At 44.4% G+C, this 13,441-nt stretch overlaps 1 protein-coding gene across 5 annotated transcripts in view; it reads right to left on the reverse strand.

The window, feature by feature from the left end:
* Window positions 1-13,438, reverse strand: part of bend7 (BEN domain containing 7) — a 44,167-nt gene extending 30,729 nt beyond the window's left edge. Inside the window, exons 1-3 of one of the 5 annotated variants that reach the window (XM_078235971.1) lie at window positions 13,240-13,438; window positions 5,289-5,927; window positions 3,368-3,442 (exon numbers count right to left, since the gene is read on the reverse strand). In XM_078235971.1, the coding sequence (XP_078092097.1) occupies window positions 3,368-3,442; window positions 5,289-5,349 (136 nt within the window). In that variant the 5' untranslated portion in view covers window positions 5,350-5,927; window positions 13,240-13,438. Of the gene's footprint in view, window positions 1-3,367; window positions 3,443-5,288; window positions 5,928-10,833; window positions 10,852-13,239 lie in introns of those variants that run through there. The other 4 variants (XM_078235972.1, XM_078235970.1, XM_078235973.1 and 1 more) reach the window with 4 other exon arrangements.
* Window positions 13,439-13,441: the final 3 nt, after the last annotated feature.

Consider the following 13,441-nt stretch of genomic DNA (forward strand, 5'->3'; position numbering starts at 1 on the left):
TTTTAGAATATATTTTTCCTGAATTCTGTTTAACACTGTTTCAAATGTTTGCAGTGTTGTTCTGTTGTTCTATATCATTGTTTGTCAATTTAGTTACCCATCTGATTTGCCCAGGTTCTATTTTCAGCCCCTCAAAATCAACTTTTCTCCAAACTATTAACTTGCTTTTCTTCATACCTTTTCTATCACCACCTTAAAGTGTATATATTATGGTCACTATTGCCCAGATGTCCCCCCCAACCTTACTTCTCTTATCTGCTTTGGCCCGTTCCCCATTACTTAAATTTATATCATGCAGTTAACGTGAAACATCTCAAGGCACAGAGCAAGAGCGAGGTCAATAAAAAACATACTGAAGTCCCCATAAAGAGATCTTGAGTCAATGACCAAAAGCTTGGTCAGAGAATTAGGTTTGAAGGAGTGTCTTAAAGAAGAGAGAGCAGTAAAGAGTTTGAGAAGTTTAGGGAGAGAATTTGTTAATTAAACAATTAATGTGCCTTTATTTTATTTGCATTTGGTGAAGGTTGGGAAAAAATACTGCTTTTCTAATCATATGCAGGATGCAATGAGAAATCAATGCAACAAGGGGAACATTTCATGAACTTGTTTGCAGTGCTCACTGAGTAAGAGAAGGCCATTGTTGTAGCTCATCCTCAATCAAGCCCGGCTAAGCAAATGATCGTCAACTCTGAATCTCTGTTACAAGAAACAAAGTTCCAGGTGGTGACATTGTGATGGGTAGAATTCTCGGTGGAAACATTTTGGTTTGACCAGAGCAGCATCTGGTATCAAAGTTGTATTTGGGAACTAATTCAGACATGGAGAATACAAGAACAGGCCCTGTGGCCCTCGAAGCCTGCACCGACCATGCTGCCCGACTGACCATATCCCTCTATTCCCACCCTATTCATACATTTGTCAAGACGCCCCTTAAAAGTCACTATCGTATTTGCTTCCACTACCTCCCCTGGCAGCGAGTTCCAGGCACCCACCATCCTCTGTGTAAAAAAACCTGCCTCATAAATCTGAGGGGCAATCATAGAATCCCTACAATGCAAAAGGAGGCCATTTGGCCCATCAATTCTGCACTGACAGCAATCCCACCCAGGCCCTATTCCCATAACCGCTCATATTTACCCTGCTAATCCCCCTGACACTAGGGTTAATTTTAGCATGGTCAATCAACCTAACCCGCACATCTTTGGACTAAATAAAGAGAACATTCATGCCATCCTCTGGGTTGAATTATAAATCTGGTTCGAAAGATGAAAGATAGTCACTGCTCCTATTAAATTCCAGTATGGCTTGACTTCTGTAGAAAACTGAATCGTGTTTGGTTGGTTTCAATTGTGTGGATTTGTAAATAAATGTTCCTTCAAATTACAAGGAAGTTCTTCTTATGTATTGAAAGGGATTAGTAGAGCTGTGCTCATTAACTGACACTATTATTAGAAGAATCTTCGTTGAAACTTTACTGTAACAACATCTAACGACTATTTATATTTAAAGCTACAATTAGGTTTCAAGAAAAGTACCAGGTATGTTCATTGTGGTTGGGTTGAGCAGACTGCAACTCCAGGAGAGTTTGTGAAACTATAGACACAACTGGTTTACTCTGTGGAGTGGCAACCAGTCAGGTGCTCAGTGGGGGTTTGGGTGGTCAGTGTGGAGGGGGATTTGGGAGGGGAAGGTAGTCAGAGGTTTGGAGAATGAGTGTGTGTGTGTGTGTGTGTGTGGGGGGGGGAGGGAGGGGAAAACTGTAAGACAATCGGAACCATCTGAAGTCTGTGATTTTATTCTAAGTTTCGGGCGGCACGGTGGTTAGCACTGCTGCCTCACAATGCCAGGGACCTGGGTTCAATTCCGGCCTCGGGTCACTGTCTGTGTGGAGTTTGCACATTCTCCCCGTGTCTGCATGGGTTTCCTCTGGGTGGCCCGGTTTCCTCCCACAGTCCAAAGATATGCGGGTTAGGTGGATTGGCCACGCTAAATTGCCCCTTAGTGTCAGGGGGACTAGCCAGGGTAAATGCATGGGACCATGGGGATAGGGCCTGGATGGGATTGGGTGCAGATTCGATGGGCTGAATGGTCTCCTTCTGTACTGTAGGGATTCTATTGGTGCTCCCGGTGTAATTGGCAGGATGCAGATTTGAGGTTACTATCAGATCAGCTATGCTCTTATTAAATGGTGGAGCAGGCTCGAGGGGGGGCTGAATGGCCTACTCCTGCTCCGATCATATATTTATAATTGATATGTTAACACAGTTAAATCCCATGGGATTAAAGGACACTGCATAAATAGAAAATTGGCAAAGAAACAGAAAGCAGTGAACAGTTATTCTTCCGACAGGACTAACGTGTACAGTGGTGTCCCCCAGACTTATATATTCAGCCCACTGCTACTCATTATATATTAATAACCGGGGCTTGGGTGTAGGGGGAACTATTTCAATGCGTACAAATGACACAAAAAACCTTGGAAATGTGAACAGTGACAAGAATAGCTTTGGGAAAGGTAGACAGACTGGCAGAAAGAGCAGATACTTGGCAAATGAAATTTAATGCAAATCAAAATGTGTTCACTCCAGTAACAGCACCAATGCGAGGCGTCATGCAGTAGTTTATTGCCAAGATATGCGGCAACCTAACTCATCGAAGACTGTTCCAGTGTTTCCAACAACATGAAACAACAAAAGTAAAAGTAAAATTTATTTATTAGTCACAAGTAAGGCTTACATTAACACTGCAATGAAGTTACTGTGAAATTCCCCTAGTCGCCACACTCCAGCGCCTGTTCGGGTCAATGCACCTAACCAGCATGTCTTTCAGACGGTGGAGGAAACTGGAGCACCCGGAGGAAACCCATGCAGACACGGGGAGAACGTGCAGACTCTGCACAGATAGTGACCCAAGCCGGGAATTACTGTGAGGCAGCAGTGCCAACCACACAGCTACGGCTTATAGCACAGTTCCTCAGAGTCGGGCAATTCTTAAGTTATTATGAAGCCATTGCACTTGTTATTTACTAAAGAGCAGCTTCCAAGGTATAGGAGGTGCTCACGTGGAGGAAGACATACCTTGGAAACCTCCATGCTAGTAAAAGTGTAATATTTTCTTCTAAACCAAGTACTTCAAAAACAAACAAAATAAACATTCACTAAAAACTTTCCTAATGCTAGAGACAGGAATTTTGTTCAAAGTATGTTTGTCTTGGCCACTGTTTTCTATCAAAATGGGGAAGTGCATTGAAAATGATTTTCCCAGCCTTTCATTCTCTTTAGACTCATTAACAATGTTTTGAATCAACATCTATCTTTCCAGCTGGTTGTAACTATACAACGCATGCAGCGGTGACACAAAAACATACCTGTGACAAACAGCGCATCATGTGCTCTTCCTGTGTTTTCACTGCTGCTGTCGGAATGGTTATCATCTTGATAATCTGCAACAAATATCTTTGGTTAGCACACATTTACAATCTCTGCATAACTGCCCATCACCAATTATTATATGTTAGAAATATTCCCACAGCATGAAAGTAATAGGAATCAGATTTTGACAGAAACTGACTTCTCAAGAACACTATTTTCTTAACAGGATATTTGGACAACAGAACAATTCAACAGTGCAATAAACATTGAGTAAAATCAGGGAACAGCAAAGTCAGAAAGTTCACTATTGTGCATCTCTTCAGAACACCACTTCTCCCATCATTGTAGCAGCTTATATATTAAACTCTGATGTTATTTGTCTTGCTTGATTATTAGAAACATTTACAGTAAACACATTTTCTCAGATTATGAATTCTAAAAATTGGAATATTTAAAAATGCGCTTTTCATTAATTTCCCATTTTTTCCTTGCATTTAATTAAAATGGGTAACAGTATTAAAATCGTCAGTATCATACAGTATTTAATAAACATTTTGAAATTTAGGATCATGGAATAATATCGCACAGAAGGAAGTCATTCAACTCTTTCAAAGACTCTTCTCGCTCTTTCCCCACTTCTCTGCAACTTTTCCTCCTTCAGGTATTTAGCCAGTTTCCTTTCGAAGGCGACCATTGAATCTGCTTTCACTGCCCCATCAGGCAGTGGATTCTACACTCTAACCAATCAGTGCAGAGGAAGGATCCTTCTCGTTCTTTTGCCAGACACCTTAAATTTGGATCCTCTGCCTATCGACCCTTCAGCCACTGGAAATTGTTTCCCTATTTATTCTATATATACGTTCCACGATTTTAAACACCTCTGCCAAATCTCCTCTTAATCTTTAGTTTAGTTATTTATTATTGTCACGAGTAGGCTTACATTAACACTGCAATGAAGTTACTGTGAAAATCCCCTAACCCCGCTACATTCCGGCACCTGTTCGGAGAACACTGAGGGAGAATTTAGCACGGCCAATGCACCTAACCAGCATTCTTTCAGCAAATCTTCTCTGCTCAGAGAACAATCCCAGCTTCTCCAGTCTCTCCATGTGACTGTAAACCCTCATCCCTGGAACTGTTCTCGTAAATCTCTTCAGCACCCTCTCTAATGCCTTCATCCTTCTTAACGCTCGGAATTGGACTGAAAACTTCTGCTGGGCTCAAGCTAGTGTTTTATATAGGTTTAGCAGAAGTAAATAGTTGTATCACAATTTTAATTAGGAATAGTGTTTCCATTTTGATGCAACCAGAAGCTGGCACTAATGCTCTTTTGGGGCGCGATGAACTCTCACAGTTTAAATCCCGCTGACTGTGGGTTCAACATTTCAATCTTCAGCAAACAACACAGTCACCATCAAGCCCCCACTGGCGCAGTGAAGATCAGCACAGCCAAGATGCAGTTTAAAAAAAATAAACTCTGCTGAAAAGGTTTATGAAGTCAGATTAAACCAAATCCCAATTACAATTGGAGAAAATCAGTTCTATCTGCAACAAACACCATTTTAAACTAATAAATGAATAAAGTGACAGGGACCCTCCCTTCATACCCCACCTCATCCAGACCCCCCAGTAAATATCATAGGCTTAAGGTGTTATCGCCAGTTAATGGTCTTTGCTGGTTAATGCTACTGCCAGTTCATGATTTTGTTGGTTAACATATTTTGCTGCGTAAGGGTTTATGTTGGTTGGTATTTTGTTTAAGATTTTTGCTGGTTCAAATGGTGTTTGTAGATTTTACTGGTTAAGACTTTTGCTGGTTCAAACGTTACTTGTAGTTAATGATTTTACTGGTTAATGGTTTTGCTGGTTAGGGTGTTTGCTGGTTTAATGTTACCCCGGGCCCTCACTCTCTCTCACCTTCATTCACTCTCTTGAAGCTCCGCGATTTCCTGCTCCTTTTCCTCTCGGTGAATTCCATTGATCCTCCTCCAGTCTGGGGGCAACAACCACCAAATTAATGGATTCAGTGAGAAAGCAGCGCCTCCTCTCCCGCCCTCAGCCGGGGCCGACACTGGGGCCTGTCTGAGCCGCGGGTTCAGGTTCCGACACACCAGCGGCGGACAGTCACCGGCAGAGGGAGAGGCACCGAGCCGGGGACACTCCGCCAAGGGGATCTCCGCCAGGGGGACACTTCACCACAGGGACCTCCGCCAAGGGGACACTTCACCACAGGGACCTCCGCCAGGGGGACACTTCACCACAGGGACCTCCGCCAGGGGGACACTCACCTTCCACCCTGGGGATACTTCACTGGGAAAGCCAGAGGCTGGGGGACCTCCAACAGGAGTCACTCTGACCCTCTCTGGGACAGTGGCATTGAAATTAAATTAATACATGTAGAGAGACTGAGAGAGAAATTCTATTGCAAGTTTTTGATAATTTAAATGAATCTCAGTGTCAGAGATTGAATGTGTATATACAGCCTGTGGATATAGTCCCTCTGGTCGTCTATCTTCTGTTTTCAGTATGCTTGAGGCCTTCTGCGACTGATGGGCACTGCAGGAACCAAGGTGCAAAGTGGATAATAGTATTACGTTATGCTTAAAGCCGAATCCCCACCATCAACATCCTGGGAGTTACCATTAACTAGAAACTTAACCAGCCAGAGGCTGGGAATCCTGAGGCAAGTAACTCATTTCCTGGCTCCCCAAAGCCCGCCCACCATCTACAATCTGGGCGGCACGGTGGCACACAGTGGTTAGCACTGCTGCCTCAGTGCACCAGGGACCTGGGTTCGATTCCCGGCTTGGGTCGCTGTCTGCGTGGAGTTTGCACGTTCTCTCAGTGTCTGCGTGGGTTTCCTCCGGGTGCTCCGGTTTCCTCCCACAGTCCAAAGATGTGCGGGTTAGGTGGATTGGCCAAGCTAAATTGCCCCTTAGTGTCAGGGGGACTAGCTAGGGTAAATGCAGGGGGTTATGGGGCTAGGGCTTGGATGGGATTGTGGTCGGTACAGGCTTGATGGGCCAAATGGCCTTCTGCACTGTAGCATTCTATGATTCTACAAGGCACACGTCTGGAATACTCCCGCTTGCCTAGATGAATGCAGTTTCATCAACACTCAAGAAGTTCAACATCATCTGGGACAAAGCAGCCCTACTTGATTGGTACCCCATCTATCAACTTCAACATCCACTCCAACACACAGTGGCAGCAGTGTGTTCCACCTACAAGATGCACTGCAGTAATTTGTCAAGGCTCCTTCAACAGCACCTTCCAAACCTGCAAACTCTACCCCATCAAAAGACAAGGGCAGCAGGTGTATGGGAACACCATCACATGCACATTCCCCTCCAAGCCATGCACCATCCTGACTTGAAACTAATGTCATTCCTTCACTGTCGCTGGGTCAAAATCCTGGAACTCCCCCGACAGGACAGGAGGCAATACACCTCTCTTTAACCTGTGCTTAATGCTCCCTCCTCCACTCACATTGTCTGTATCTTTAAGAACTAGTTGGCTGTAGAGATTTGCATTCTAATCAGTATTCTGTAACTTGATTTTGTGTCTCTGTGCCCTGTTGGAGAGCAGGTTTCCACTCCATCTGACGAAGGAGCAGCGCTCTGAAAGCTAATGGTATTTGCTACCAAATAAACCTGTTGGACTTTAACCTGGTGTTGTTAAAACTGTTATTGTATAAGTTTAGCAGAATTTCCTTGCTCCTGTACTCTATGCCCCATTAATAAAGCCTGTGAGACTATATGCTTTATTAACTGTTCTCAACCTGTCCTGTCATCTTCAATGCTTTATGCACACCCAGCTCCCTCTGCTTCTGCACCCCTTTTTGAGTTGTACCCTTTATATCGTCTCTCCATGTTCTTCACATTTCTCTGAATTAAATTCCACCTGTCTGCCTATTCCACCAACTTACCTATGTCATTTTGAAGTTCAACACTATCCTCCTCACAGTTCACAATGCTTCCCAAATTTTGTATCTTATGCAAACTTCAAAATTGTGTTCTGTACACCAAGGTCTAAGTCAATAATGTACATCAGGAAAAGCAAGGGCCCCAACACTGACCCCTGGAGAAGTCCACTACAAATCTTCCTCCAGCACGAAAAGCATCCATTGACAACTACTCTGTTTTCTGTCACTCAGCCAATTCTGTATCCACGTTGCTATCCCTTTTGTTCCATGAGCTATAACTTCACTCACAAGTCTTGTGCAGCAAGCACTGCGTCAAAGGCTTTTTGGAATTCCATGTACACCACATCAGCAGCATTACCCCCATCTACCTCTTGAAAAACTCCAGCAAGTTAGTTAAACACAATTTCCCCTTAAGAAATCCATGCTGGCTTTCCTTAATTAACCCAATTTGTTCATGTGACTATTAATTTTGTTCTGAATTATTGCTTCTGGAAGTTTCCTCACCACCAAAGTTAAACTGACTGGCCTGTAGTTGCTGGGCTTATCTTTGCACTCATTTTGAACAAGGGTGTAAGGTTTGCAATCGTCTAATTCTGTGGGACCACCCCTAAATCTAAGACTGAGAAATTATGGCCAGTGCCTCTGCAATTTCCACTCATTCCCTCAATCTTCTTGGATGGATCTCATCCAGTCTCGGTGCCTTATCAACAAGTATAGATAATCTAGCCAATACCTCTTCCTTTTAAATTTTAAGCATAACTAGTGTCTAAATTACCTCATTTTTTACCATGGCCTGGGTAGCACCTATTCCCTTTGTAAAAATGCAAAGTTTTTGTTTAATACCTCAGCTATTGAATGAATGAATCCCCTTTCACCGGCCTGTTGCTATTTATGTACCTATAAAATACTTTGGGATTCCTTTTTATGCGAGCTACCAGTCTGTTTTTACTCCTTCTTTGCTTCTCTTACTTGCTTTTTCAACTCTCCTCTGAACCTTTTATATTCAGCTTGGTTTTCAATTGTGTTTTCTCCCTGACACTGGTCATAAGCATTCTTCATCTTAATTTCTATCTCCTTTGGTATCCAGGGAGGTCTGGATTTAGTTGCTGTACCTTTCTCTGTCAAAGGAATATACGTTGACCGTGCCTGGATCATCTTGTTTTTGTAGGTAGCCCATTGTTAGTTACCGTTTTTCCTGCCAACTTTGACTCCAATTTATTCGGCCTAGAACTATTCTTACCCCATTGAAGTTGGATTTTTCCCAGTTAATTATTCCTACTCTGGATTGTTTTTTGTCCTTTTCTATAGTCAGCCTGCGTGTGAAACAAAGATCATTGTTCTCTAACCATTCTGCTACAATTGATCCACCTCATTCTTAATAACCAGGTTAAACCGCACCTCCTTTCTCAATGGACTGCAAACATACAGCTGTTGAAAATTTTCCTGAACACATTCTGGGAACTCTTGCTCTCCTCTGCCCTTTGTACTATTCCAGTCTACACTTGGATAATTGAAGTCCCCCATTATCGGTACTCTATAATTTTTGCACCTCTCTGAACACTTGTTCCTCTACATCCTTTCCACTAGCTGGTGACCGAAATGTATTTGCACATTTGTTGTTCCTGAACTCTTAGCCAAATAGATTCTGTCCTTGAACCCTCTGGGACATCCTCTTTCTGCAGCACTGCAATGCTCTCCTTTATCACTACCATCACCCCATCCCCTTTTACTCCTTCTCTATTTTTCCTGAACACTTGTATCCATGGATTTTGATACTCAGTCCTGTCCTTCTTTGAGCCAGGTCACTATTATAACCATAACTTATTTCACATGACAATCAGCACTTGACCTCACCAATCTTATTTGTCACACTGTGCACATTCACATACATACAGAGTAACTCTGATTTAGACTCTGTTACTTTCTCCTTTACTTTGACCCTATCTATTAACTTACTATTCCAGATTCTAGTGCTTTCTATCTATGCTATCAATGGCAGCACTGCTGCCTCACAGCGCCAGGGAGCCAGGTTCAATTCCGGCCTTGGGTGACTGTCAGTGTGGAGTTTGCACGTTCTCCCTGTGTCTGCATGGGTTTCCTCCGAGTGCTATAGTTTCCTCCCACAGTCCAGAGATGTGCAGGTTGGGTGGATTGGCCATGGTAAATTGCCCCTTAGTGTCCAAAAATGTGTAGGTTAGGGGGATTACCATGGTGAATGTGTGGTGTTACAGGGATAGGGCACAGGGTGGGCCTGAGTGGAATGCTCTTTTGGAGAGTTGGTGTAGACTCGATGGGCCGAATGGCTTACTTCTGCACTGTAGGGATTCTATTGTTGCATGGTTCTAGCCCTCCCAGTATTCTGTGCACCTTGATACTCCTCTCTAATATTAGCTCCTGATTCCTATACTCTTGCCGAGTTAGTTTAATACCTCCCCATTTTCATTAACAAAACATGATCAGGGAGACGAGAGATGAAATCGCTGGGCGTCTGACGCAAATCTTTGTCTTGTCACTGGACACAGGTGAGGTCCCAGAGGATAGCTAATGTGGTCCTGTTATTTAAGAAGGGTAGGAAGGATAACCCGGGTAATTATAGGCCGGTGAGCTTGATGTCAGTGGTAGGGAAGTTGTTGGAGAGAATTCTTAGAGATAGGATGTATGCGCATTTAGAAAGGAATAAACTCATTAACGATAGTCAGCATGGTTTTGTGAGAGGGAGATCATGCCTCACTAACCTGGTGGAGTTTTTTGAAGAAGTGACTAGAATGGTTGACGTGGGAAGGGCCGTGGATGTCGTTTATATGGACTTTAGTAAAGCGTTTGACAAAGTCCCTCATGGTAGGTTGGTGCAAAAGGTTGGATTTCATGGGATAAAGGGGGAGGTGGCTAGATGGGTGGAGAACTGGCTTGGTCACAGAAGTGGAGATGCCGGCGTTGGACTGGGGTAAACACAGTAAGAAGTTTAACAACACCAGGTTAAAGTCCAACAGGTTTATTTGGTAGCAAAAGCCACACAAGCTTTCGGAGCTCTAAGCCCCTTCTTCAGGTGAGTGGGAATTCTGTTCACAAACAGAGCATATAAAGACACAGACTTAATTTACATGAATAATGGTTGGAATGCGAATACTTACAACTAATCAAGTCTTTAAGAAACAAAACAATGTGAGTGGAGAGAGCATCAAGACAGGCTAAAAAGATGTGTATTGTCTCCAGACAAGACAGCCAGTGAAACTCTGTGGGGGGTTACAAATAGTGTGCCATGAACCCAATATCCCGGTTGAGGCCGTCCTCGTGTGTGCGGAACTTGGCTATCAGTTTCTGCTCAGCGACTCTGTGCCGTCGTGTGTCGTGAAGGCCGCCTTGGAGAACGCTTACCCGAATATCACAGGCCGAATGCCCGTGACCGCACACACGAGGACGGCCTCGTGTCTCTGCATGCCCTGTTTGAAGAAGGGGCTTGGGGCTCCGAAAGCTTGTGTGGCTTTTGCTACCAAATAAATCTGTTGGACTTTAACCTGGTGTTGTTAAACTTCTTACTTGGTCACAGAAGACAGAGGGTGGTAGTGGAAGGGTCTTTTCCGGCTGGAGGCCTGTGACTAGTGGTGTTCCGCAGGGCTCTGTATTGGGACCTCTGCTGTTTGTGATTTATATAAACGATCTGGAAGAAGGTGTAACTGGGGTAATCAGTAAGTTTGCAGACGACACGAAATTGGCTGGACTTGCGGATAGTGAGGAACATTGTCAGAGGCTACAGATGGATATAGATAGGCTGGAAATTTGGGCAAAGAAATGGTAGATGGAGTTCAATCCAGATAAATGTGAAGTGATGCATTTTGGTAGAGTTAATGTAGGGGGAGCTATACGATAAATGGCAGAACCATAAAGGGTGTAGATACGCAGAGGGACCTGGGTGTGCAAGTCCACAGATCCTTGAAGGTGACGTCACAGGTGGAGAAGGTGGTGAAGAAGGCATATGACATGCTGGCCTTTATAGGACGGGGCATAGAGTATAAAAGTTGGGGTCTGATGTTGCAGATGTATAGAACGTTGGTTGGGCCGCATTTGGAATACTGCGTCCAGTTCTGGTCGCCACACTACCAGAAGGACGTGGAGGCTTTAGAGAGAGTGCAGAGGAGGTTTACCAGGATGTTGCCTGGTATGAAGGGGCTTAGTTATGAGGAGAGATTGGGTAAACTGGGGTTGTTCTCACTGGAAAGACGGAGGATGAGGGGAGACCTAATAGAGGTGTATAAAATTATGAAAGGCATAGATAGGGTGAACGGTGGGAAGCTTTTTTCCAGGTCGGTGGTGACGTTCACGAGGGGTCATAGGTTTAAGGTGAAGGGGGGGAGGTTTAACACGGATATCAGAAGGACATATTTTACACAGAGGGTGGTGGGGGCCTGGAATGCGCTGCCAGGCAAGGTGGTGGAGGTGGGCACACTGGGAACGTTTAAGACTTATCTAGACAGCCACATGAACGGAGTGGGAATGGAGGGATACAAAAGAATGGTCTAGTTTGGACCAGGGAGCGGCACGGGCTTGGAGGGCCGAAGGGCCTGTTCCTGTGCTGTATTGTTCTTTGTATGCTATCCAACAAACTCTCAACCTCTCACGGATGCTCCGCAGTGAGGCCAACTGCCGCTCAAATTCCAAAACCTGGAGCTTCAGCTGCTGCGACCGGCAACACTTGCTGCACAAATGGTTATCCAGGACATGGAGAGCATCCTGGAATTCCCATGTTGCACAGTATTGGCACACTTGAAGTTGGAGCAGTCTGCAGCTGCGGATTCTCTATTTATTCACTGATAACCAACTATGTTACTGCAATTAAACCTTACCACTTGTAATAAGCCTTACTAATATTACCTCCCTACACAAAGGGTCAACCAGACTCAAAACGCTGGCTCTATTCTCTCTCCACCGATGCTGTCATACCTGCTGAGATTTTCCAGCATTTTCGGTGTTTGTTTCAGATTCCAGCATCTGCAGTATTTTGCTTTTAGTTTTGCTCCCTACACCTCACTTGTGGTGGGGTGGCACAGTGGTTAGCACTGCTGCCTCACAGCACCAGGGACCCAGGTTCAATTCCCGGCTTGGGTCACTGTCTGTGCGGTGTCTGCACGTTCTCCCTGTGTCTGCATGGGTTTCCTCCCAAAGTCTGAAAGACGTGCTGGTTAGATGCATTGGCCATGCAATATTTTCTCCCTCAGTGTACCTGAACAAGTGCCGGAGTGTAGCGACTAGAGGATTTTCACAGTAACTGCATTGCAGTGTTAATATACTTGTGACACTAATAAATAAACTTTAACAAACCTTATTGTACAGTGCAGAAGGGGATCATTCAGCCCATCGAGGCTGGATAAAATCTCTGAAAGAGCATCTTACCCAGACCCTATCCCTGTAACCCTACACATTTACCCCGTTAACTTTCATTTTTGATTTGGTTTGATTTATTATTGTCACATGTAATAGTATACAGTGAAAAGTACTGTTTCTTGCACGTTATGCAGACACTAAGGGGCAATTCAGCTTGACCATTCCACTTAACAAAATAAACATTTTAAAGTTTTTTTAAAAGTTTATTTATTAGTCACAAGTAAAGCTTATATTCACACTGCAATGAGGTTATTGTGAAATTTCCCTCGTCGCCACACTCTGGCGCCTGTTCCTTTCAATGCACCTAACTAACACGTCTTTGGGAGGAAACCGGAGCACCCGGAGGAAACCCACGCAGACACGGGGAGAACGTGCAGACTCCACACAGACAGTGACCCAAGCTGGGCATCGAACCCGGGTCCCTGGCGCTGTGAAGCAGCAGTGCTAACCACTACTAAGCCATATTCTACTATTATTTATTATTCCTACCAATATTTAATACAATTACTAGCAGTAATGAAACCTATTTATAAACAGCTCCTAGATTAGATTAGGAATACTCACCAGCCAGCTCTGAGAAGGTGGCAGCTCAGCACCTTCTCCAGGGCAGTGAGAATAGGAAATAAACACTCACAGTCCCTGCACACAACAAGCTGCATTGCTCACTCTGCTAACCATGCTCAGGCTGCGGCTGGGCACAGGGGGAACGCTGCGGGGAGCCGGATAGGCCGCTGTTGCCAGGGCGACGCGCCTGGTTTCCGGGCCG

This window comes from Mustelus asterias, chromosome 19 (genome assembly GCF_964213995.1).
Source record: "Mustelus asterias chromosome 19, sMusAst1.hap1.1, whole genome shotgun sequence".
NCBI classification, from domain to species: Eukaryota; Metazoa; Chordata; class Chondrichthyes; order Carcharhiniformes; family Triakidae; genus Mustelus; species Mustelus asterias.